This window comes from Cyprinus carpio, chromosome A7 (genome assembly GCF_018340385.1).
Source record: "Cyprinus carpio isolate SPL01 chromosome A7, ASM1834038v1, whole genome shotgun sequence".
Classification (NCBI taxonomy): domain Eukaryota; kingdom Metazoa; phylum Chordata; class Actinopteri; order Cypriniformes; family Cyprinidae; genus Cyprinus; species Cyprinus carpio.
The window spans coordinates 35,903,082-35,930,372 of record NC_056578.1 but is presented as its reverse complement, the minus strand read 5'-3'; the positions used below and the strand labels follow the sequence as shown (position 1 = coordinate 35,930,372).

At 38.8% G+C, this 27,291-nt stretch overlaps 1 protein-coding gene across 2 annotated transcripts in view; it reads left to right on the top strand.

The window, feature by feature from the left end:
- The window catches only part of LOC109053549 (calcium/calmodulin-dependent protein kinase type II delta 1 chain-like), a 135,785-nt gene that overhangs the window by 27,871 nt on the left and 80,623 nt on the right, over positions 1-27,291 (top strand). For both annotated transcript variants that reach the window (XM_042760972.1, XM_042760971.1), the window contains 4 exons: positions 2,983-3,042; positions 5,761-5,815; positions 9,630-9,695; positions 21,997-22,069. In XM_042760972.1, the coding sequence (XP_042616906.1) occupies positions 2,983-3,042; positions 5,761-5,815; positions 9,630-9,695; positions 21,997-22,069 (254 nt within the window). The remainder of the gene's footprint in view (positions 1-2,982; positions 3,043-5,760; positions 5,816-9,629; positions 9,696-21,996; positions 22,070-27,291) is intronic.

Sequence of the window (27,291 nt, the reverse complement as noted above, 5' to 3'; positions counted from 1 at the left end):
GACCGTGATGTCTAACGTCTCATATCTTACGTCTAATGCCTGAATACTATGGGATTTTGGCCAGACGGCTAGCAAGCATATACACATTAGTTATTCTCTCAGTTTGCTTAGCAATCAGCAAAAAGTGCATAAATCACACCTCATAACAGGCTGCATGTGTGCGCCAAGTGTAAATGGCTCCTTCGTGAGACATGGCAGAGAGGAGCGATATGAGAAGCATTCAGAGACACAGGCTGTGTGTGCGCTCTTCTGAATTGGGAATAGCGAACATCCATTATAATCTTCTTTTAAATTAGAATCTGTTGGGGAGATAAAATGTGCAACATAACGTTTGTGTACTAATAAAAACATCTAAGAATGCATCTTTTACTCTCCAGTACTGAAAGCAGAACTGATAATCTCTTGATATGTGTTGTGACAAAGATCTTGCAAATTAACGTTACCTTTTTTGTTTGGTGTCTGTTATTTCGAAGCAGAAGTAATCTCATATTACATAAATTTGTCTTTAGTATTAATATGCCAAACTATCGATCTGACACTGTAGATGCCATAATCACACACTCTCTCTCTCTGAGTCAGCCGTCTGTTTTTTTTATTTATTTTTTTTGTAATGGTGGGTGTTTACACAGTTGGCTAGAGCAGTGCTGATTGGGGAGCCCCCGTACTATGCATTTCAGTGGACAGTTGACTTGATTTGACAACTTTGAAAATAGCTGTCCCATTTCTGGCATTCGCTCAGTTTCTGTCAGATGGGAACTGACTGAACTGGGTCAATGCAACACTTAAAATACGCAAAAACTAGATTTGAATGAAAAACTTTCCATCTGGGACATTTAATGAAGAACATGGAATTTGGCCAAACCTTTCTAATAAAGAGAATAGGACAAAATTGATAACACTTGTTCGGAATGACTGGCTTTAACAGGCTGTTATTTTACATGAACATGAAGCCACAAACAGAGAAGGACATTTAAACTCTTGTCACTATTGCAAGCAATCCGTTTAATCATGTTATGTCATAGGTTTCCCATCTTCCTTTTAGACATATACCTGATTAGACAGACTCCAGGCAGCATGCTGTGTCTCATTAATGGCTCAATTGGATGGGATTATGGTGGCAAAAGCACATCTGATTGGAGCTCTGGGATTAAGACTTTAGAGACAAACAATTTTATTGGCTAAACTGCATCTAGAGTGATTGGTGAATTCCATTCCACCACCCATCTGCTGTCTCCCTATGAGTAAAGACTGCTCAACCTGCTTGAGTCCAAAAGTATCAAAAGGAACTAGAATTTTATATTAATAGTGACGTACAATATGGATTAAGTTTAGCAAGTCTGTGAAATTTCAAATTAATATGCAATCAAACTAAAAACACACAGCATACACTCTCAGTATTATATGCCCTAGCCTTTTTTTTTTTCTTTTTTTTTTTTTCATTTGCTAAAATGCATTGGTCAAAACTGAAGTCACGGTGTCTTCACACAGTCAGCGAAACAGAGTGTGGTCCAATCTGTGAATAATTTTACATTACTTTTGTATGAAATGAAGACATCTTCCAAAATCAAAGAACTCTTCTGTTAGTCATACTCTGTCACTTGTGTACCCTATATTTGTCAGACTTTTTATCAAAAACTATAACACACTGCTTTCAAAACTGCTAAAACTCCTTAGACCCCAAAATACAATAATGTCATGCATCTGCAATAATTATATTGAAATATATAGGAAATCATAGTATAATATTTAAAATGAAATGAAAAATAGTAATAATAATTCCAAACACAGCTATTTGTAATTCCAGCTGAAAACCTGCATACCATAATTTTTAAAAAGGGGACGACATCGAAATATTTTTGTTTGTAAAAATAAATGAAAATTTGAGGGTTTTTTGAGGGTCATTCTAACTGCAAAGATAAAAGGTCATCAGTTATGTAATGGTCCCTGTTTTTAGTGTTTTTAGGTCACTGTGTTTTGAGTGACAGTGTGTGACTTCTGAGTAAAAATTGTTGCCAGTGTTATGGTTAAACAAACAGGCATATTTTATACTGTTTGGCCAAGATTCATGTTAGTAATGCAGACTGTATAAAGAGTTAAAAAAGTGTCTTCTGTATTATTATACTGGCACACATTTAAATGCTCTTTGTCTACATCAATTACATGTGCAAAGTATTGATTCCGGTTTGTCAGGTAGCTGCAGGGCTCTCAGTTCAAGGCCCCTGGCAATCACAGGCCGCAGGCCACTGGTCCCATAGGCTTGGTTTGGACCATATTCCAACCTTAGCTGTGTCTTGCACATTTATATTAGACACATATATACACAAGCACATTATCTTTTTTTTTCATCTTCCACATTTCTTTAATTTGCACTCCAGACCACAATGACTTTAAAAAGGTCACTATTGATATGAATTTTCACATTGACCAGAACTTCTGCACTTTCAAATGACATGCTATATACCTCCTTTTTACAATACTGTTTTACTGTGTAATTTCTTGTCCTCTGTCAGTGTGAATAAAAATACAATATAATATGGCAGAAACTGTTACATTAACATTTTTATTTTATTTAGGCTACTTTTTACAGAGATATTATTTACAAATATACTCCTCAAATTTTACTTTTACACAAAATAGATAAAATAAAGTACAGTAAAAAGACTGTCTTAATATAATATCCCAAATAATACTACTAATAATAAGATAATCAGAGGATTGAGTAGAGACTTTTTTTAAATTTATTTATTTTTTCCTTTTTTGGTTTTTCCTCATTTAAACCAGTAGAGCAGAGTTCAAATCATGTATCTGTCCTATGATATTCACTATATTTCTATTGCTAAACAAACATTTACACTATGTCATTCAGCAGAAACTTTTATCTAAAGACAAGTTAAACAGTCAAGTGCTTTCAGAATGGCAGAACAAATTGAACAAACATGGTTTTCAATTTTCAATTTCTTTTTTTTTTTTTTTTTTTTGTAGATCACCAAAAACTGGAAAGAGAGGCCCGAATTTGTCGTCTACTCAAGCATCCCAACATTGGTAAGTGCAGCCACACACACTCACATTCTCCAGTGAAGGTTCACTTGTCATGGCCTTGCAGCACTAAAACTGCCACTGTTTTATGAGCTGTTTTATGTACAGCATTTAAAATATAGTAAATATTCAAACCAAATGTGACATTAAAATGTTCAAGCTTCACTGTAATTTTCTGTCCTCAGTGAAAGCAAAAATTATCTAGCTGTTTGGTGAGAGTGACTGGGGTGCGAGCCAGGGCAGAAGAGTGATTACAGAATACTTTAGCATGGATTGAAAGCCTGGGGAAGCCCATGAGGGCGAAGAGGCAGTGGCTCAGACCATGTAGCTGGTATTATTCGATTATTATTTGAAAATTGCACCCCTCGCCCGCATGCACGCACAAACACCCATAAACTGAGATAGAGGGAGAGAGACGGGATTCAGACTTTCAATTCAGAAGATAGGCTACCTTAACTCAAGCCATATAATGATTGTAACGTGCTGAAACATATTAATATAATAAAACCAACTGAATGACGGCACTCATTATCACTATCAATTAGCATAAATGAACTGCTCATAAGGTTAGGACATTTCCATTTCAAAAAATGTAACCCCTAAAGGGACAGATACAAGATGAGAGGAAAAATATACTTCAGTATCTTCTGTTGCAATTATATCGTTGGGTAATTATACTGTATATAAACTGCAGGCATCAGGGGGCCATTATTAATATGCGGGGCATTAAACTTGTTTTTTACTTTCACTTTCGAGATTCACGATCACAAGTACGGAGCAGCACTCGGCAGTACTTACCACACATTTTATAAGATTAGATGTTTTTCAGTGGTGCTCAGGGAGTGGTGCTCAGGATCTGCAAATCATTTGCCATCATCCTATCAGTCATCTCTCATTACTCTATTTTTGTGGTAAGTGAAATGTTATGCACTTTAGTGTAACAGGCTACCGTTAGCAAGCACCTTTCTGTTTTCACCTGTTTTCCGCACCTTTCTGAATACGGATTCAGCCACACCTCTAACCCAGTTGGGGTGTTTGTGGTCCGCACAGAACTCTTATTTGACATCGTCCTTTTTATACCACACACGTCTACAGTGTGCGCGTAAGACAATGTGTTCTTCTGTTTTCTTTGACACATTTTAGGTGCGTTATTGGCAGCACTACCCTCTGCTTACATGAACCACCACCGCGTCAGCATGGAAATCATGGGGAGATTTTTTTAAGACAATAATCGCACAACCTATTCGATATTCTGTAATTAAATCAACTAATCGAATATTCGAAAACTGTGACCCATCCCTAATCACTTGTTGTTGCTAGTTTGGAGAAAACCTCATTTAAAATCAGATACAACATTGCAACATTGCATTGCAAGTGTATTGAGTTCCATGCATAAACTACTAAATATCTACATAACGACTATTAAATTTCTTTCATAGTGCTCACATTCATGGATTTTTCAGTGCTGGGTGATTCATCGTAATTAAGTCACGCAAATCTGACCTCTAGCTGTTAAGGTGGTAACAACTAAAAATGGTCATGCTTTTCTGCCCACACTCACCGACCTCCTAGCCAGCTGCAAGATTGCAGGCGTGGGTGAATTCTAGCAGTAATTATGGCTATAACACAAAGCTACAGATAAGCTATAAATTTTAGTATTACATTCCCACCCCCATATTTTCATCTTCTTACATGAGAACACTAAGCCATTGAAACTTTTCAGTTTGTTTTTGTTCCAGATATTACATCAGATGACAAAAAGTTTTAACAGTTGTATTCCAATGTATATTTGACAAGCTCACTGTGTCTGTCTGTCTGTCTGTCTGTCTGTCTGTCTGTCTATCTATCTATCTATCTATCTATCTATCTATCTATCTATCTATCTATCTATCTATCTATCTATCTATCTATCTATTTTAAACCCAGTGGCTTTCCTAAACTAGCAGAGGGATTTCTCCTCCCCAGAGCAACCATTAGCTGGAAAGCCATTCTCTTTCTGTTGCTATGGCAACAGGTTTGCGCAACCAACTGTATCATAGATGAGAGAAGATCTATGAGATATTTATACAGAGGGGGTTCCTCCCTGTCTCTTTTTTCCCCATGTAGTCCATCCATATTTCTAAATCAAAAGGTCAAGGCTTTCGAGTCCTTTGATAAATTACATTAGGAATTCCCCCTGCTTACTTTAATCAATAGCTGTCATGATCTCTTCGGTTTCATTAGACGATTTCCACTTTTTATTGTGCTGTGTGGCAAGACTGAGTTATTGTTAATAATACTGATATTCAAAGGTCTGAATTCTACATACCTATACAGTGTTTTAGGCATCGTAGGCTTGCTGTTTATGTAAAGGCTGCTTCAGTAAGCAACTAAAGATGTTTGCCATGTAAATACCTATACTTGTCCATTTTAAGGTTACTTTACGGATCCACCTTTTAACATAAGAGTGGGTGGCATCTTTGGTTGGGTCAGTGTTGCTGTCAAGCTGGTTAGGATGCACAAATAAGTTGATACCACCACAACATTTTCACTTCTTAAGGAAATCACTTGAAAGTGCCTCATAGAATGTGTCTGCATATTAAGGTGGGATAGAAGTATTTTAAAATAAAAAAATATTACACATTTCAGCTTTAAATGTGTCCCACTCCATCATTCTAACGAGTATGAAGGTGAGCTGATCTATACAAACTAATCAGTCTCTCTCTCTCTCTGTTTTCTCGACAGTGAGGCTCCATGAAAGCATATCAGAGGAGGGTGTTCACTACCTCATCTTTGATTTGTGAGTGATTTTTTTTTCTGTGTGTCTCTGTCTGTATGAGGTCACGTCTCCAGGTCTCGTGATAAATGAGTGTGACTGTAAATGAGAGCTCATCCACTCACCAAATAATTGAGACTAAACCCAGATCAGAAAGAGCCACAAAAAGTGAGCTACTTAGACACAGTAGATTGCCAAGATTGCGAAGCAACAAGCCCATAATTTAAATGAATTAAACAGTCAAGTATGATATACTTCAGAAATCATTTTGTTACATTTATTCAGCAAAGAAGCATTAAATTGTTCGAAAGTTACAGTAAAAACATTTATAATGTTACAAAATCTTATATTTTAAATAAATGTTGCTCTTTTGTTTTGTTTTGTTCTTTATTCATCAAAGAATCCTGAAAAAAAGTTTCCACAAAATATTAAGCAGCAAAAACTTTTTAAAATTGATAATACTAAGAATAATTATTAATAACAGCACAAATAATAACGGAGCAGAAATTCAGCATATTAGAATGATTTCTGAAGGGTCATGTGACACTGAAGACTGGAGTAATGATGCTGAAAATACAGCTTTATGAAACAGAAACAAGACAGAACTAATAAATAAATAACTAATAATTAGGGCTGTCAAATGATTAATCACGATTAATCACATCCAAAATAAAAGTTTTGTTTACATAATATATGTGTGTATACTGTGTATATTTATTATGTATATATAAATACACACACATGCATGTATATATTTAAGAAGAATATGTTATGTTTATATATTAAATATATTTACATATAATATAAAATATAAGAATATAAATATATAAATGTATATACATGTAAATATTTTCTAAATATATAATTTATGTGTGTGTATTTATATATACATAATAAATATACCCTGTACACATACATATATTATGTAAACAAAACTTTTATTTTGGATGTGATTAATCGTGATTAATCATTTGACAGCCCTACTAATAATAATAAAAGTCACATAGCAAAAGTACAAACACTAAATACATTACAGTATACAGCATTTATACAGCAGTTTGTGTCCTCTGGTTTGACTGGCCAACAAGGCATTTAAAGAATATTTATACATTGTTTCCTATTAATTACCTAGGCTGTGGCAGCCTACTGTAGTGTAAAATTATGTAAACAAAACTTTTATTTTGGATGTGATTTATCGTGATTAATCATTTGACAGCCCTACTAATAATAATAAAAGTCACATAGCAAAAGTACAAACACTAAATACATTACAGTATACAGCATTTATACAGCAGTTTGTGTCCTCTGGTTTGACTGGCCAACAAGGCATTTAAAGAATATTTATACATTGTTTCCTATTAATTACCTAGGCTGTGGCAGCCTACTGTAGTGTAAAGTAAAGTAAAACACTCACTCAGGGCTCTCATGGTCATGCAAATAAAGTTATTCACATGAAGTTCATTAGAGACTCGACTAACAATCGCTAAGTGAGTTTTGACTCTGCTTTTTTAATATATAAGTTGTAGCTTTTGTGTGACTCAAGTAAATCCCTGTCAAATGCACTGTACTATTGCTCATTAGGGCAGAGATGCTGACTACAAAAATGCAAGTGGTTGGAAAACACCATTTCCACCACGGACTGTTCATGTACAGTGCCCACAGCACAATCTGAGGCATCATCGGTAGTGATAGCAATAGGGGTGTCAGGAAGCGGATGAGACAGCATGGTTGCTTGAGTTTAGTGTCTTCCAATGATTTAGTCATCTCCTCTGACCAGGTGATCTGTTTCTTCCTGCTGTTTCCTTTGATTGCCTTGTACATGCCTTGTCGCATGAGTGCGGCTGTCGGTGGAATGAAACGGTGGTGAACATTTACCGTCCCCAAAAACTCCTGCAGTGCTTTGGTTGTGCAGGGAGTTGGAAATTCTATGATGGCATCAGCTCTGGATGGTAGGGGAACCGCCCCCTGCCACCATCCGCTATGGGGTCCATGTGAAGGGGTGATGCCCAGGGACTGTTAGAGTGTTGCACTATACCCAGTTTTTCCATGTTAATGAACTCGGCCTTGGCAACTGCCAGTTTCACTGGATCCATTCGATGAGCCCGGGCATACTCTGGTGGCTCGGATGCAGAGATGTGATGCACCACCACATAGCCGGCCACTGCTGAGGAGAAGGTGGGTTTAGTGAGATCAAGAAATTCACCTAGTATCCGAGTGAACTCACACCCTTCTGTCAATGCGCTGGACAGAGTAGTCATGGGAAAGGTGCTCTTTGAACAGGGTAAAACATTGAAGCCTTCGGCAGTAACTAAACAGCAGTTTTTCACATCGACCAACAGTCCATTAGTGCACAGGAATTCTGCTCCCAGAAGGGGCCTCACATCTGCTAACACAAACACTTGATTGCCTGTTAAAGCACAGTGGTACTTGCCGTTTCCCATATGCATGTATTTTGCCTTGATTGGCTGCCTTAAGTGGTGGGCCGACCTCACTCAAGCATTTGTCCAACGACATTGACGCAGGATCAGTCAGTCACTTCAACGTTGTGTTGAAGTTCCAACACTAGGGGTCCCTATACAAAATGCCACAGCTGCTGAATTGTGTTACAAGTACATGGGGGGCACAGATGTTGACAAGCCTAGTGTGCTATGACCAAATGCACCTCAACATCCAAGACTTATGACCTCACTCTCCAACATCCGGGAGAGCCGCCATATAAGGTAGAGGTCACCTCCAATCACAATCTTTTCTCATTTTGAGAAAAACAAGAAAAAATGTGTTCCTGGACCACTAATGTGGACATCGCCCTCCCCATAGCCTGCTCTGTTACCTTTGTAACCCAGAGGGCATAGTCAGTTGCCGAATGCAGTTCCTGCATGCTCCGGGTTGAGTCCACCATTGTGCAGAACCTGGCCTGAATACCTGCAGGACAGCTATGGAGTGCAGAGCGGACACAGCTTGTCCAGAAGCAGTGTAAGCTCTTGCCACAAAGTTCGAGGTAACATATATGCTCTAGATGGGAGTCTTGGAGGGCCCCAAAGAACCGAATGAGTGAGAAAAAATCCAACCATGGACTATTTATATCCGGATGTCTGGGGTGTTGCTAGCTATGCAAATTTTGCTTGCCAAATTAATTGGCCCTTTATCATTAATGTCAGAGTTGTCTAGGCTCCCAAGTGTGACCCCTAGTGTCAGAACTTCGACACAACGTTGAAGTGAAAAAGTGAAAGGGAACTGTACTTATATGTTAAAGTGGGAGTAGCTAAGGCAGATTTTATTTTTCTGGATGGAATGTACTCACAATTTATTTGAATTTATTTGAAACCTGAGGGAAATTATTTAAGATACTAGCCAATTTTTAAATAAATTGTAAGTGAATCTGAAAATAATATTTGAATCAAAAGTATATTTGCTATAACATTCTTACCTGCTATAATAAATTTTGCTGCAGTGTTGTCAAGGTAACATTCTAATTTAAAAGAAAGTGACAGTGACATATGTGTTCATGTAAGGTGTAAAGTACTCTGCCCTTCAGAGTAAGTAAGGCAGAGTGGTGAAGTTATTTGTGTCAAGTGTAGAGACACAGTTAGTTTTATTTATTTATTTTTTTAAAACTTATATTCTCTACCTCTCTCTCTCTCTCTCTCTCTATGTATGTATATATATATATACACAAGATGAGTAAAGACAAGAGGTATATATATATACACTCTTGCATTCTTGTCACTCATTCTTGTCAGTCATGCCACGATGAAAATGTAAATCAGACCTTCTTATTTATTAAAGGTGCTGCAATTAGACTGTCTGATGTGTTGACTCTGAATGTGAACTTTTTCAGAGTCACAGGAGGGGAGCTGTTTGAAGATATTGTTGCCAGAGAGTACTACAGTGAGGCCGATGCCAGGTTAGTGCTTGTATCCAAATGTAAACCCCTTTAAAACCCGCTCATTAGAATGCATGAATTAAATAGACAGCTCAATTATTTCAAATAGACAACACAGTAATCTATAATATAAAGTGTGTGTGTGTGTGTGTGTGTGTGTGTGTGTATATATATATATATATATATATATATATATATATATATATATATATATATATATATATATATATATATATATATATATATATGAACTTCTACAGACAACATCTGTGGCATGTTGTCAGTTGTCAGAGGAAATTATTTTGTGTTTTTTTTTTTTTCATCTTTCAAACAATAATGGGCTTACAGTGGAAATTTATAGGGCAAAACACGGCATCCTGGTGCTTCTGCACCTGCCATTCCCTCCCCCACCAAATGAGGGAGCTACTGTATCACCAGAATACTAGTGATGGGAAGTTCGGATCATTTTACCAACTTCATTTCGTTCATTTTAGCTAAATATAATTAAAATGTTACATGTTACATGTTCTAACACGTCTACTACTTACGCAAACGTTGATCACACTACAAACAATACAAAAATATAATACTATAAGAAACAGAAAAGATTAATTCATTGTTTACCTGGGTCATTGTTTACCAGTCTATGATTAGCTCACCTCACCTCATAACTGACAAGTCTTTGGTTTGAGTCATTCGTTCATCACTTGACAGCCCCATAAACTTAACCTATGCAGTCTGATCCGGAAAGAGAATTGATTAGTTCATCTTTTGAGTCTCCAGGTTTGAGTCGTTCGTTCATCACGTGGCAGACCCATAAGCTTTATCCTATGCAGTTTGAGTCAGAATGAGAATTGATTAGTTCATCTTTTGAGTCTTTGGGTTTGAGTCGTTCGTTCATCAGGTGACAGCCCCATAAGCTTTAAAGGGGTCATATGATGCAATTAAAATTTTTCCTTTCTCTTTGGAGTGTTACAAGCTTTATTCTTGCTGTTGTATTGTTGTTGACGCGCCGCCATGTTGTGGAGATGCTATGCGTTTCGTTGTGAAAGTGAAACTACTTTGTTTGGCCTTCCAAAAGAGGATGATATCTGCTTCAGCATGTCTAGAGCTGATCCCTGCTGGTCGCTGAGGAAATACATCAACTTAGCGCTGTGGATTGCCGGATCGACTTTCACCGTGGACGAAGTTGACACATGTGGTTTCCGCAAGCTCCTTTGTTGGCCGCCACTCACTCTAGCTGGCCTCCGCTCACTCTAGCCCGCCATGTGTGGCGCTGTGTTTCATTGTGAAAGTGAAACTACTTTGTTTGGCCTTCCAAAAGAGGACAAAACTAGAAATCAGTGATTAAGTAGATTTTCAAGACTGTTCCAGAACAGTTCAAACCAAATATTCAGATGTGTGCAACGCAGTTTATGGAGGACTGTTTCCTGATCCTGGAAGAGTAGACTACAATGCCGGCTGTTCTGACTCACAGACTGTAAGTAGGTTTTTTATATTCAAACAATTTGCCACTGATGATTCAAATGTGAGTTTTGAGCAGTGTAGAGTAGTGCTTGTTGTTTGTCATTTCTCCAGTCATAAATGCAAACATGGTATTATGTTTACGCGGTGCAATGCAACACAACGTGTAAAAAGACAGTATAAGTCATTATAATCAGTAATTATGTCCCCACTGGATGGAACAAATGCCTCGTTTGTAATGGGTTTTATTGGTTTTGTCTCATCGTGCCGGGAGATGGCATCACAGTATGGTGAGGGGCGTAACATTCAGTCACGCTAGAGGTATTCGGCCAATCACAACACACTGTATAGCTGGTCAATCAGCATACAGTACACCTTTCTTTTCAGAGCTTTGTAAAAATTTACGTGTTTCAGAAAGGTGGGGCATAGAGGTGCAACAATAATGTACATTATGTGGAAAATAATGTGTTTTTTGAACCTAAAACCGCATGAACACATTACACCAAATACACAAAATAATGTTTTTTTAGCAACAACATATGACCCCTATAACCTGTGCAGTCTGAGCCGGAAAGAGAATTTAGTTCATCTCTCGAGTCTTTCGTTCGTTCTTTTGTCACGTGATGTGACAGCATTGGATAGAGAAATTAATTAATTTACAAGCTTCCTTCCAAACGGGTACGTAGTTATTATTATTATCATTATTATTATCATTTTCATTATCATAATTATTATTTACTCTTACAGTTAGTTGCATGATGCATTTCTGGTCTCAAATTGTAGCTTTTTACTTCTTACAGTTTACAAATGTGTAAATTTCTCTCATGATGGTTATTTTCCATAACACTGAATGTTGTAACAAAGGTTATAATTTTAGATTTGATTATTATTATTAAGTCTCTTTCCGGCTCAAACTGCATAGGTTAAACTTATGGGTCTGTCACGTGATGAACGAACGACTCGAAAAACTCGAAGACTCGAGAGATGAACTAATCAATTCTCTTTCCAGCTCAAGACTGCATTGGTTAAGCTTGTAACGCTCTGCCCAGCGGGGTTACTAAAATTGGTTTGGGGTCTGATTTCTCTGTGTGAGAGTTAAAACGTGTTAAAAGAATGACATTAAACAGAAATTTGGTTAATAAGATTGGTGTATTTACAGGTTCACAATAAAAGACTTTAAAACAACACAATAAAACCAGGTAGACTCAGTCTGTCAAAAGAATACAGGTATTTTGTCCATACCCTAAAAACAGTCCAAGAATCCCTGTGTGTTGTTGAGTCCCAATGTGAGTGTCCAGCAGTGTATATACAATCCAATCTGAGTGAAATCCAAGTGGCTGCAAGTGTCCGGAAAGGTAAGTCCAATAAAAAAAACTCCACAGTCCGGGTGTGAGTGGAAGCTGTGAATGGCCTCCTTGTTTGTTTGCCATGCTGCTCTTCTTATAGTGCTCCTGCTTCCTGTCAGGTGACTGATCACCTGAAAGGCCAACCATAAGGGTTAAAGACACACACACACTAAAATGGTTAAGAGGCATAAAATGGACATAAGAAACATGAAAACCAATTAAAACTCTATAATACATTAAATCAATGTAATAAATAGAGCGGTTAAAACATGTCCCTTGTGTGACAGTGTCACATAGTCTCCCCCCTTTGCCTACGGCACCTAGGGGAAGAAACTGGACTCTTAAGAGTTCTGTCACCCGTTGTCCAGAAAATGTGTACCCTCTTTCCAATGTCATTGAAATAAATTAGCTAAAACTAGGTGTTCCCAGGTGGGCCCTAGTCTGCTGGAAGGAGCTGGGGAACCGTTGTAGAGATGTGGCAGCTGGTACCAGCCTGGGTAACCCTGGGTAGGTGGCGCAGTTCCTCCCTGGTGCTTTCTGTACCCAGCATGGCCGGCCTGCTGCTCCCTTTGTCGATTCCTCCTTCCTTGCTTGATGGTTGGTGATGAAGTGGGGTGAAGTGATGGATCTTTGCCTTGGTCGGTGACTGTGCACATTCTACATTCCCCCACATACTGCCAGACATCCTTTCAGACCGCAGGCCACCAGGCAACCTCCAGGATGCATATGGCATTTTCAGTCGACCATGATGTTGCTCCAATGTCCTGCTGTGGAGGCACTGCAGAGTTCTTTGGATCAAGGTCTTCGGAATGACGAGCTGCATTCTGTGCTGGCCGTCCTCGCTCTTGATCCGTCTGTACAGTAAGCCGTGGTGGACAATGATGTGGATCTGATTAGTCTGGTGTGGAGAAGGGGAAATGGGAAGTGAGATGGAATCCTGTTGTGCTGTGATGACTTCCTCGCTGGAGAAGGGAAGAACGGAGAAGATGGTGGAGAGATCAGGCCCTGTTGATGTCTCGATGAGTGTGATTCCATCCTTTGCTCTGTCGTCGGTCTGTGAAGCTGTTGAGACGGTGGTGCAGAAAAATGGTGGTGCAGCGGAGCTGATAATGGCAGGTGCAGGGTTGGTGGTTTCTGTGTGATGGAAACAGTGGGTTCTGGAAGTTTCTTTTTATCCTTTTTATCCTTTGCCAACTGTTTGTCTCGCCTCCTAAAACACTCCACAACCTCTTTTTCCAACGCCACCATTTTCTCCTTCACATATTCCTCTATCTTAACAAATTTTAACTCCACACTCTCACGGTTAAAATGACTTTCAACAGAGTCTTTAAAATCCTTCTCCGGTTTTCCTTCTCCAGTTTTAAAACAATGTTTTTAAGAGAAAGTACTTCAGCACGAAGCTGGTCACAGTCAAAGTGGTGTAAAATCCATTCATCTTTAAAATTCGCAGGAGTTTTTAAAAAAGCAGCACTTTCAAAACGGGTTGTCATCTTTTAACACTTTCTCAACACAGTTTAAAATCTTAAAACGATCCCCGTACGGGCCACCATATGTAACGATTGGCCTTATCGGCCAAATTACATTAATTTAAAATGGGGCCAGATTAAACTGTGTGAGGTCTTTGACCAAAAGCTGGATGAGGAGTTACCTTCGTGGATTTACCATTTCAGAACTGCACTTTATTGGATTATCACCTTTTTTGGATTGTATATACACCGGTGGACACTTCTCACATTCACATTTGAACTTACAGCATGCTGGAATTCTTAAGGACTGTTTTAAGGGTATGCAAAGGAAAGACTCTGTGCTTTTAACAGCCTAGGATTTCTAGTTTTATTGTGTTGTTTTAAGTCCCTTGTGAACATTGTAAATTCATATTTGATTTTAACTTTTAACCTTGTTGTCTGTCCCATCTTTTTAAACACTCAAAGTCCTCACACAGTTTAATCTGACCCCATTTTAAATGAATGTAATTTGGCCGATAAGGCCGATCGTTACAAGCTTATGGGACTGTCATATGGTGAATGAACGACTCAACCCGAAGACTCGAGAGATGAACTAATCAGTTCTCTTTACGGCTCAGACTGCATAGGTTAAGCTTATCTAAAGCCCCTATCACACTGCACGTTGGACCTGGAAAATTGCCGGAACATTGCCGGGTCGCCTTCTGTGTGAACGCAAACACGTCCCGGGATTGATTCCGGGATTGGTCCCTTGTCGGGGACCTAGTAATATTGCCGGGTTCAGTCCTGGAACGAGCGCTGTGTGAACAAAAGCCAGAACTAATGCCGTGTCGTAGTGATGACACACGTTATCGCAGGACTCTTTTAGCGTGTTTTGAAGGCAGATCAACATTCGCGACGAAACAAATATGTGCAAACTGTAACGAAGCAGAGATCAGTTAGTTCCTCACTTTCTGCGGTGAAGCTGAGATCGTTCACCAGCTTAAGTGAAAGTTAACGTGCCTAGTGTTTTCGACTCGTACATTACACATCACACCCTGATATCACGTGTCATTACGGGACCTTTACGGGTTGTGTGTGAATGCACACACATATTCTGGGTAATCACTGGCAGTGTGAAAGTGCAAAATCTAGTGACCCGGGAACAACTGCCGGGGCACATTACCCGTGTATTTTCCGGAATCGCAGTGTGAAAGGCGCTTATGCTTAAGTCTGTCACGTGATGAATGAATGACTCGAAAAAAACAAAGACTCGAAACAGGTGAACTACTTGACTAATTCCAGTATAGAACCCATAGGATTTGCGCATGCGCGACTAAACAAATCACTCCCAGAGACAACTTGTTCTTCCAGAGTCACATTAAAGATTTGTTCAAAGTGAATGAATCATTCAAGAACGACCCATCACTACAGAATACTAACTTCTGCGTTTCCTTCACACCTGAATTTCATCCCCTCTTTAGTAGACTGCTTACATAGCCCAGCTTCTTTGCAATGTCTTGTTTATCATTTATGTTACCAATTCTGAACATTATTTTCTAAATTGGTAGTTAGTGTTATCATGAACCTTGCTATTTTCCCCATTTTCACTTTTTTACTGTTTTGTATTTGTTTGTATGGGCTGCATTGCAGTTCACGGTTCACAGTTCTGTCTAGAAAAGTAACCTTCTGAAAAAAGAGACCTACAGCTCAAATAACATGCAAAGCATAAGAATTAATAAGTGAGTTATATTCAATTATATTTATTTTACCTTTTTTTTTTTTACAAACTGAGTCCAAACTGTGTTCTGTGGTAAGAGCTTAATTTGCATGAAAGCCAGAACATTTCTAAACATACATAGCATTCACTTATAAAATGTAGAACCATATTTTATCACAGTCTGCTGTAGGGGCAATTGTATCTGTAACCTTGTCACAGAACCAGTCAATGAGCAAATTTTGTAATATTGCTCATGTATTAGAAATAAATGTTTTCTAGCATTTAAACCCAACTGTGAGAAGAAATTTAATAAAGTGTCTGCATTGCAATATGTCTTCCAATGTATTTGTACTTGTAATGTCTGTCTGTAGGTGTTTTTTTTTTTTTGGTTTAAAATTCCAATTATTTTCTTTCTAAGCTGCTTATTTCTTGAAGGTGTTATCTTAATTTGTTTTTTTTAAGATTGCCTTTTTTGTGTGCTTCTGTGATATGTTTATTAGTATTTTATAAAAGAATAGTTCACCCAGAAATGGAAATTCTTACCCTTTACACACCCATATGCCATTCCAACCCCGTTTAACTTTTTTTTTTGTGCAACAAAAATTGAGAAATTAAGACTTTTGTTCTTTTCTGTGAAGTTACAATGAACAAAGACTGAAACATTCAAGCTGCAAAAAAGGACACAAATGCATCATACAAGTATTATAAATGTAGTCTGGATGACTCAATATCCCAGTTCTCCTGAAATAATACAAGCTTGTGTGAGCAAAACCAAAGTTTTTAGGTGGTTATTCACTCCTCCATTCTTCTTGACCCTTTACGTGAAAACATACACTGACATGAATACGTTTTGAATCCTTTGAAAACATCTTAAAGCTTAAAACTTTATTTGTTTAATCAACACTATCATTAATTTACATTGTGTATTTGTCCATTTTGTTTTCTATTTCTATGTCTTTACTACATAATCTGTGTTATATGCAACTACATTATTTGTAACTGAATTGGGCAAATGTCCAATGAAATTGTTTCTTTGTAATCAATATTTGTTGCTTTGGTGCACCGTGTACAGCATCCTTGAGCTTGGGAAAGGCGCTATATAAATTAAACATTATTATTATTATTATTATTATTATTATTTTCTGGATTTTTTTATTTAACTTGCAATTATAGACAAACGCAATTTAATGGAACTAATAACACAAAAAAATAGTACTTTTCACATTTTATTGAGTACACACAGTAATCATTCACATTGCAGAATGGAGAAAGCAAGTAAATCCTCGAATTTGGTAACTTGTAAATCCTCTGCTAGCAGCATCTCTACAATTTTGGACCACCCCTCCTTACAAATCTGTTTCAGTTAATCAATATTTCTTGGTTATCTTGAAAGCATTTCTTTAGTTTATGTCACAGCATCTTAATAGTCTTAAGGTCATGACACAGTAAAACATATTCTCTTCTTTTTAGACATTATTTAGTTGATTTATTTGTGTGCTTTGGGCTATTGTTTTACTGCCTTACCCAACCTCTCTAAAGCTTGAAGTCATGAATTACTGTCCTGACATCTGATATTCCCATGTAAAATGTCTTGATACACTTTGAATTCATTTCTCCTTCAGTGATTGCAAAGTGTACAGGCCTTGAGGCAGAAAAGCAGCCCTAAATCATGATGTTCCTTCAGCCATTCTTCCAAGTTAGTTGAGAGTTTTGTGTTGATGTGCAGTGCCATTTTTCCTTTAAATAAAGCTATATTTGCCAAATATATCAGCTTGTTTTCTCAACTGTCCACAAAACAGTTTTTCCAGAAGCACAATGGAACATCCGAGTGGTCTTGGGAAAACCTAACACATACCTTAGTATTTTTGGCAGCAGTGGTTTCCAGCATGTTGTCCTTACATGAACGATATTCTTGTTCAGTGCTTTTTTTCTCTCTGATAGTGAGCACAGGAACAATGACAGAGTTTTCTGGAGGTCTTTTGTTGCTATCCTGTGGTTCTTTCTCATCCGTTTCAGAATTGCCAGTTGTGCTTTTAAAGTAATCTTTGCAGGATGCCCACTCAAGAATTGCAATAGTTTAAAAGTTTCCACATTTGTAGACAGAGTATCTTACTGTATATTCAACACTTATCTTTAGCAATAATTTTTGTAGCATTTTCCATCCTTGTGCATCTCTGTAATCCCTTTTTGGAGGTCCTGTGAAAGCTTTTGGGATCAAGGCATGGTTCACACTACCCGTAGAGCCACAGCCCTGCATAGTTTAGCTCCACACACCTGAAACACACCTGAACCAGCTAATCAAGTTCTTTAGAATTAAGCTAGGCATAAACTGTGATTTTAGCAGTTTTTGTTAAATACCATCTCTCACTGTACGAGTAAATTGCATGCGATCCCACGCCAGAGCTCAAAGTCTGATTGTCGAGCTGCAACTTGACTACTCACAATGTATGTGTGAAATAAACACGTGAGACCCCCTGAACCCAGAACTGCATAGCCTCTGTTCATACCACACGCCATGTCACCATGGCTTAGTTTCTGTTTTTATCCAGGCGCAGTGAGGGTAAAAACACTGAATTTAGGGTAGTTGGTTCGTAGCTCTGTTTCAACTGTGCAATACCCACACAAGGGGTGGCCAAAATTTCGGACATGCCAGAAAAATCGTCCGACCATCCGATTGCCGCTCAGGAGAGTCTAAGTATCTCTCATTACCCCCTGTACACAACATCCATGACAAAGCTGAAATTCAGCCACACTAAAAAAAAAAAAAAAAAATCATGACTCAGAAATAGTGTATGCCTGTCTTTTCTTAAAAACTAAAGCTGAGTGTGTTGGAGGAGTATGGAGCTTAGCTCTGCAGTACTGTGGCCCTCCCAGAGCTAAGTTTGACACCCATTCACTATCCCATATTTCTTGCGAAGAACAGATTTATAAGTATATAGGCTTTGCACGCCTTTATTTAAAGGGAAGGGTACTTGTGCAACCCACACTTCCCAATCTCATCTGCATAACTCAATAATTTTTATGAGTAATCAATGCAGAAATCCAGATATTTTCAAACTGTTCTTTGAAACTTATTTCTGCCACTGTATAAGAGATGTTTTTTTTTTTTTTTTTTTTTTTTCATATCTTGTCAATGAATGACTATATTTCTGAAATGCATCATAAGCTCAGGAAAGATCATAGGAACCATTGGAACCAGTGGTCTCTACAATGTACTTAGACTTAATGCTTTTGGGCACTGCTGATTCAGGCCAGTTGTAGCAGTTTCAGATTATGAGGTAACAATAATTCCACATTAAGAAACAAAAGAAGAAAAAAAGTCAACAGTGTTTGCAACAATATAAGGTTAAGCTGAAAATTACAACATTTAAATTTTTGGGTGAACTATTGCTTTAAATGCATCTTTGTTTATAATTATTAATATTACACTATTTTCAACAGCCTAGTACTCACTGGAGTACAGTATTTGCTCTTGCCCAAGCTAAATTTGCTTTTTGTTTGCAATGTCTGGTTGCCAGCTGCATTTATTTTCTGACTGTGCTTGCTGAACTGTTTAATCTCTCTTCTTTGGCTTCCTCGCTGTCTCTCTTTCTCACAGTCATTGCATACAGCAGATTCTAGAGAGTGTTAATCATTGTCACCTAAATGGCATTGTACATCGAGACTTGAAGGTTAGTATAACAGACTTAAGCCTCCAACCTGCTGGCAATGTTGTTTAAAAAAAAATAAAAAATAAAACTATAAATAGTGGGTTCCCAATGTGGAAGCCTCCTCTACTCACCCCATCCTGGTCCCTCAAAACATAACTACACACCGTGATAAGTGTGTGGTAGTAGACTGAGGGGTAAAAACACAACTGATGACCTCAGAGCTAAGTTTGTGCATGTAGCACCTATGAAATGTGTTTAGTGGGGCGCTGTGTGTTTGACTCTATAGGATTGTCTTTTCTTTTATGTGTGTGTTGATGGTGACTGTGCCCTTTTTGGTTGAAATGCAAAATGGGTATCAGAACCCATAAGTCAGTGATTTAATGGGTCAAGCACACAGTCACAGTCATTGGGATTTGGAGAGCAAGACAAAAGAGGTAATGATTACAATATAAGGGCAATGTATATATATAAATATATATATATATATATATATATATATATATATATATATATATATATATATATATATATATATATATAATGTTTTTTTTTTTTTTTTTTTGTTTTTTTTTTTTACTAATATATGACTATATTTGATAGCATACAAATATTTCAAAATTTAATACTTCACTGTAGGGCTGGCCAATAAAGTACCTAGTCATATTAATCTGTTCCTGTAACTGGTTGAGCATGATGCTAGCAATGCCAGGTTTGGGGTTTGACCCAACCCTAACCCTAACTTTATAAAAAAAATCTCAGATGAAATATAACATCATCAAGTTAGACATTGATTTAATCATTCAAACCCCTTTCAGGGCAATTCTGCTTTGCTGTTGGTCTCAGGCACATCCACTGTTGTCCTCTGAAGCACAATGGGTTGTGGGCAATATCAGCTATTAAGAGTGTGCACTGATCCACACTTTTAAAAAGGACCAGAAATAATAGACCATCTGGGGACCTTTGGCACACTATTTTAAACATACTGTGCTTTGGTCAACATTGAGACAGGAAAGGATTTATGGTGCAGTCCTCATATGCATTAAACTCATAAATGTGATCTTTCCGACATGGCTTGGACACACCATTAAATACACAACAAAGAACACAGAACACCTGGGGAGACAATAAAGGGGAACCAATCATAAAGTAAAACTACAAATGACTAAATCTACCTTCATGCCATGTCGTAGTTAACATAATTCTGAGATGACAACATGTGACATTCTACTCTGAGTTGAATTTTGATGGCAGAGTGTTTTTATGGCAACACTATCAACGCCAAAGCCTTCACATGCTCCAGAACTCGTAATTACAACTTGTAAACTTGGAATGTTCTGAGAGCTACGACTTAGACCATGTGAAGCTGTACCACCTGACTGCCACCAGATTCATTTTGGTGCTGCCTCTGAGTCTGAGAACATGGGCAACTCTGAGGAGAACGTCACATGTTGTCATTTTGGAATTATGGTAATTACGACATGGCATGAATGCAGCATAAGATAGGAAAAAGAAACAAAGAAGAATCAAGATCTTCAACATAAAAGTCTAATAAAAGAAGGGAATGTGTGCTTTATGGGCTTTTATTTGGTCATTTAAATATGATCAAATAAATAATGAAAATACCCTAATATCTCTTCCTTTGATTTACTAGCAAATTGTTGTTTTGAGTTGATGCATTCATTGTTATCCAAATCTGAATTTATTTGTGAATTTTGTAAATCAGTTTTGTTGAACTGTCCTCTTCAATAAATTAAACAATTTTCATGTGTAGATGTTTAATAAAATATGTAAAAGATTTCCCAGCTCTGTTCCTGGAAGCACACCACCACTAGACACTCTTGATAATCAAACACACCTGATTGAACTCATTAGCTTATTAGTAGAAACTCCAAGACCTGAAATGGATAGGTCAAAAAAGAGAGACATCCAGAGTATCTGTTGGTATGCCTCCAGGTACAGAGTTGGGAAAAATCTTCCATACATAGAAATAAATAGCTTTATTATTTTACTAGGATTGTACAGTATACTCTATTTCTTCAATTAATGTACTTTTGAAAATATCACCCAGCCCTACTGCAAAGCATCACTCATAATCATGCAACACTTAAACTTTAAATAATGAGAAGTCCATTTGAGTCATGTTCATCACCTCTAAAGCCGAGTTCAGACTGCGCGATTTTAGCCCAGTTTTTGGCTCGCCGACAGGTTTTGAGAAATCGCCGACAAATGCCGGAAATCACAGGCAAATCGGTGCTCGTTTCTTCTCGGTCTATTTGGACCCAAGAAATGGAAGAAAAATTTATATAAATTTGGCAGGAGCACCTGTGTCTGTTTGACGTTTCATCAGAGCTATCCCAGTCTCATGTGAAAACTCCGGTCTTGCACGTGTGATATTGCGTTGTTTCCTTGTCACATCTCGCGTGTGTTTGGTTGTGAAACGGAGTTGTCGGCGATTCTTCCTATTGTAAAGTCATGCAGTGTGAAACCTTCTGTCGCTGATCCATCATGGAGTATGAACACAGCAGTGACTGAATGCTGGCCAAGATAGTCATGCAGTGTGAAAAGAACAGTGACCCAACTTCTTTGAAAATCGTGCAGTCTGAACTCAGCTTAAGCCCATGCTCCCTTACTCTCAATGCTATGCACAGATAGTGAGTGTGTGCTTGTCACTAACCCACACCCCCTGGTGTTTGCATGCAGTCATTGCATTCAGCAGATCCTTGAGGCTGTTCTCCACTGCCACCAGATGGGAGTGGTCCATCGTGACCTGAAGGTGAGTAGAAACGCTGAGGGTCTTAAACACCAAGTCTTACTTTGTCCTTTTGTATAGATCCATCTTGTGTGGCCTTTCGAAGATTATACAAGTGCTTAATAACATATGAAGTCTAGGTTTGTCATGGAGATGGGAATCAACGATCAGTGACATAAATATATAAAAATTAAGCCTACACAGGTTTCGGTGGGAATGGTGTTTTCTGTCCTTTAGATCGAATCCACCACAAGCTCTTGTCAGTGCTAATTTGCCAATCAAATGAGCCAGGTGCAACCAGGAGATTGTTTTCCCTCCTCTTATTATTTTCACCTGAATTTGCATCAACCTGAATTCTGCTCAGTGATTGGCTGCTTGCATACAGTATAGTTACCATGGTGAACAGTGACTTGCACCATAAACAACAACAACAATAGCAGTAAGTAATATATACTTTAAATTTTTAGACACAAAACAGTAAGTAATATATACTTAAATTTTTTGTGCAATATATGATATAATCATCATATATGATTGTTCATTCCAGACAAACAGCAATTTAGAAAAAAAAAAAAAAATTCTCAGTTTGAAATATCAAAGCTAATAGGACAAGAGTCTTGCATCCTTATATAGGTTTACATTTCTGTCTTTACACTTACACACCCCGCCCCCCACCCACCCTTCACTCCACCTCTCCTACTAGCGACCCTCAAATAATATGTATTAAAGAAAGAATTCACCTAAAATTGAAAATGTCATTTACTCACCCTCATGTCATTCTAAACCATTTTACTGTACAGTGTGTACATTGACCACAGACTGTCAAGCTCAAAAATGCTCTATAAATAGGCAAAATTGCCACATACAGTAGAGATTGGCTACACAGATATTTGAATATAAACAACCACAAATGAGATTTAATAGCTGTGGTGAATTATTTGGAACAACATGAGTGTGTTGTTGGTATTAGCGAGCAAGCAACAAAACATTCAAAAAAACATTCTCTTCCATGCTAATCAGAGTTTTTAATCCTTACCAGGCATGTCAAGGGTCAAATTTGAATCAAACAGCAGTTGTGGATGTAGTGTTTTTCCTTCAGTTTAGGAATGTCACTTGAAAGCTTATTTGAAAAAGGAGGTATATCTTACCTTATGATTTGTCCAACACTTTGAAGAATGAGCTGTTGAAGGTTCTTTTAGAAAGTCATGTAATTTAATTTTATTAAAGTTATATATGGTTTATATAGAGCACCTGAAAAGATTGTTTAACAGCCATTTACAAAAAGCAATATTGTACAATTATGAGGAGAAATTATTAGTCATGTAGAGCAGATCTTATGGTTTGGAATAGGGAAGGTTTTATTTTACTAATATGTAGGGCAACAAAATAACACTTGCAATAATGTACTACTAAATTCTGCTGTTCAAATTATCATTAGGTGAATCATAGATCCGTTCTCTCATCTACTTTATTGGACATTATCTCTCTCTTGCGTGCAGTTCTCTAACAAAGGACAACATCCGGTTATTCTTTATTTTATCTTGACACCCCTGTAATTAGCTTCCGCAGTCCTTGTTTCCTCCCTTGCCTTGTTATTTGATGCTGAAACTGAGTATAGTACATGTAGCTTCTGTCTCTGTAAAGAACAGCACTTCTTAGCTGTGATGTTTGCTAAGTCAAGACTAGTTTCTAGTTTGCTAAGATTGGAAAGACCAGACACTGAGATTTAAAATACGTCCTGACTGCCCACAATTGGTCCCATGAATAATTTTGCTGTTATTGTAGGCCGCAAAATTGGTGCAACGCCTCATCTGCAAGGCTTAGTAAACATGAAAACTATGTGTTGTCTGTCCATGAAACAATGTCAGTCTGCACATGCTTATTATAAGGATGCTTGCGGAAGTAACATTCAAAATTACAAATGTATTGAGGTAAAGAAGGTGATATTAACCTGTGCAATGGCTCTCCGAATCACTAATAGCAACAGTGAGGTGTGTTAGAGCAGGGTTGGAACTTATGTCTGCAGGAAGGTTGCCCTCCAGGGACTTGTATGCGAACTGAACAAATGTACAGGTGCTGGTCATATAATTAGATTATCATCAAAAAGTTGATTTATTTCACTAATTCCATTGAAAAAGTGAAACTTTTATATTATATTCATTCATTACACACAGACTGATATATTTTAAATGTTTATTTCTTTTAATTTTGATGATTATAACTGAGAACTAAGGAAAATCCCCAATTCAGTATCTCAGAAAATTAGAATATTACTTAAGACCAATACAAAGAAAGGATTTTTAGAAATCTTGGCCAACTGAAAAGCATGAACATGAAAAGTATGAGCATGTACAGCACTCAATACTTAGTTGGGGCTCCTTTTGCCTGAATTACTGCAGCAATGCGGCATGGCATGGAGTCGATCAGTCTGTGGCACTGCTCAGGTGTTATGGTCAGGCGAGTTTGCTGGCCAATTAAGAACAGGGAGACCATGGTCCTTAAACCAGATACTGGTAGCTTTGGCACTGTGTGCAGGTGGTAGTCCTGTTGGAAAATGAAATCTGCATCTCCATAAAGTTGGTCAGCAGCAGGAAACATGAAGTGCTCTAAAACTTCCTGGTATACGGCTGCGTTGAAAACACAGTGGACCAACACCAGCAGATGACATGGCACCCCAAACCATCACTGACTGTGGAAACTTTACTCTGGACCTCAAGCAACGTGGATTGTGTGCCTCTCCTCCCTTCCTCCAGACTCTGGGACCCTGACCCTGAAAGGAAATGCAAAATTTACATTCATCAGAGAACATAACTTTGGACCACTCAGCAGCAGTCCAGTCCTTTTTGTCTTTAGCCCAGGCGAGATGCTTCTGATGCTGTCTGTTGTTCAAGAGTGGCATGACACAAGGAATGCGACAGCTGAAACCCATGTCTTGCATACGTCTGTGCGTAGTGGTTCTTGAAGCACTGACTAGAGCTGCCGTCCACTCTTTGTGAATCTCCCCCACATTTTTGAATGGGTTTTGTTTCACAATCCTGTCCAGGGTGCGGTTATCCCTATTGCTTGTACACTTTTTCTACCACATCTTTTTCTTCCCTTCGCCTCTCTTTTAATGTGCTTGGACGTTCATCACCATGGATTGATTTTATCAGGTTACAAGAAAAGGTTGGATATTAATTCAATTGCAAACTGTTAGTAAGCTACTGATTTTATGATTGATCATGCTAGCTACAGCATTCGATTCCACATGCATCCAACTGACAGCCTGGTGAATAATCTGCATTACAAAAAAAAAAAAAAAAAAAAAAAAATTAAAGGTTATTCACGATTCCGCATTGCTGCCAAGGTATCTAGTCTTTACAATGCTTTGTTATATGGAGCTGTTTGATAGATCACAATCTAATTCATTGGTCTACACCATAATTAAAATGCAGCAGACTTTAATGGACAGTAAAAAAAAAAAGGCAGAACACCGTATAACTCTAAACCAGCACCGTAACTTCATTTGAAGCGCGGAAAAAAAAAAAAAAAACGCAACAACTTAATTTGAGCGTTCCAAACAAAGTGATAGAGCCGTAACTGGTGTTCCCTATCTGTCGGTCACTTCGAGTTATGTCGAACGACATATGGGTCTCAATTGGGAGGCCAATCATCTCTGAGTTTAAGAGGAAATCGCCAATGGAAATTGGCTAGTGGATTTTGCATGCTGAGCCACTCCCTGTGCCTGCGGGTATATAAGGTGACAGTGCGCATCCACTCATTAGATTTTTACTTCGGAGCCGAGTAGTTGAGCATTGGGCTAGAGGTGAATTCACCGCCCAGCCCTGAGTGCTCGCAGCTGGTTGATTGGTTTCTTGGCACGGAGCGCAGCTCACAACCACGTCCTGCTCTGGTTCCTTTTTCCCGGAGGAGCATGAAGACGTGACGAAGATGTGGATGGCCCCTTTTACAGTCAGAAGCCGCTCGTCACCCTCTTCCGTCCTCACTACCCTCGATGTCTTCTGGGCCACCCAGCACAACTCCCAATCGCTGCACCACTGCGGTGCCACCCTTTGGTGCCACTCATACGGAGTTTGGGGGCGTGGCTTGTGCTGCCCAAATTTGGTGGCAGTCTAAGACGCCACTGTCTTGCGCGAGGAGACAGACCCTGCCTGGCGCATCCCCCTGAGGAGGGACCTCCTTTCTCAGGGGCTGGGCACCATATGGCACCCACGTCCAGATCTCTGGAACCTCCATGTGTGGTTTTTGGACAGGACGCGACAGACCTAAGTGACCTACCACCAGCGGTAGTAGACACTATCACTCAAGCTAGAGCTCCCTCTATGAGGCAGGCCTATGCTTTGAAGTGGAGTCTGTTCATGAATTGGTGTTTTTCTCGCCGAGAAGACCCCTGGAGATGCTTCGTCAGAGTTGTGCTTTTTTCCTGCAAGAAAGGTTGGAGCATAGGCTGTCAACCTCCACCTTGAAAGTGTATGTCGCTGCTATTGCAGTGGACAGCCGTTCTTTGGGTAGGCATGACCTGATCGTTAGGTTCCTGAGGGGTGCCAGAAGGTTGAATCCTCCTGGGTCACCCCTGATACCTTCCTGGGATCTCTCTGTTGTCCTGGCTGGACTCCAGAGGGGTCCCTTTGAGCCACTTGAGTCAGTTGAGCTAAAGTTCTTGTCTCTCAAGTCAGTGCTCCTGACCATGCTCACTTCCATCAAGAAGCTAAGAAACCTAAAATAATATTAGGTAAGTGAAGAGTGCCTTGTGTTCAGGCCGGCCTACTCTCACGTTCTCCTGAGACCCCGGCCTGGATACGTGCCAAAAGTTTCCACCACTCCCTTCGGAGACCAGGTGGTGAACCTGCAAGCACTGTCCCCAGAGGAGGCAGATCCAGCCTTGGCATTGCTGTATCCCGTAAAAGCGCTGCACATATACGTGGACCGCACCCAGAGCTTCAGAAGCTCTGAGCAGCTCCTTGTCTGCTTTGGAGGCCAGCAGAAAGGGTAGGCTGTCTCCAAGCAGAGGTTGGCCCACTGGATAGTGGATGCCATCGCCTTGGCATACCAATCCCAGGGTGAGCCGTGCCCCCTGGGGGTGAGTGTTCACTCCACTCACAGTGTTGCCTCCTCCTGGGTGTTGGCACACCGCGCCTTTCTGGCAGACATCTGTCGAGTTGTGGGCTGGGTGACACCTAACACCTTTGCGAGGTTTTACCGGTTTCTTCCCATGTGTTGGGTAACAGTTAAGTGATGGGAAGGAC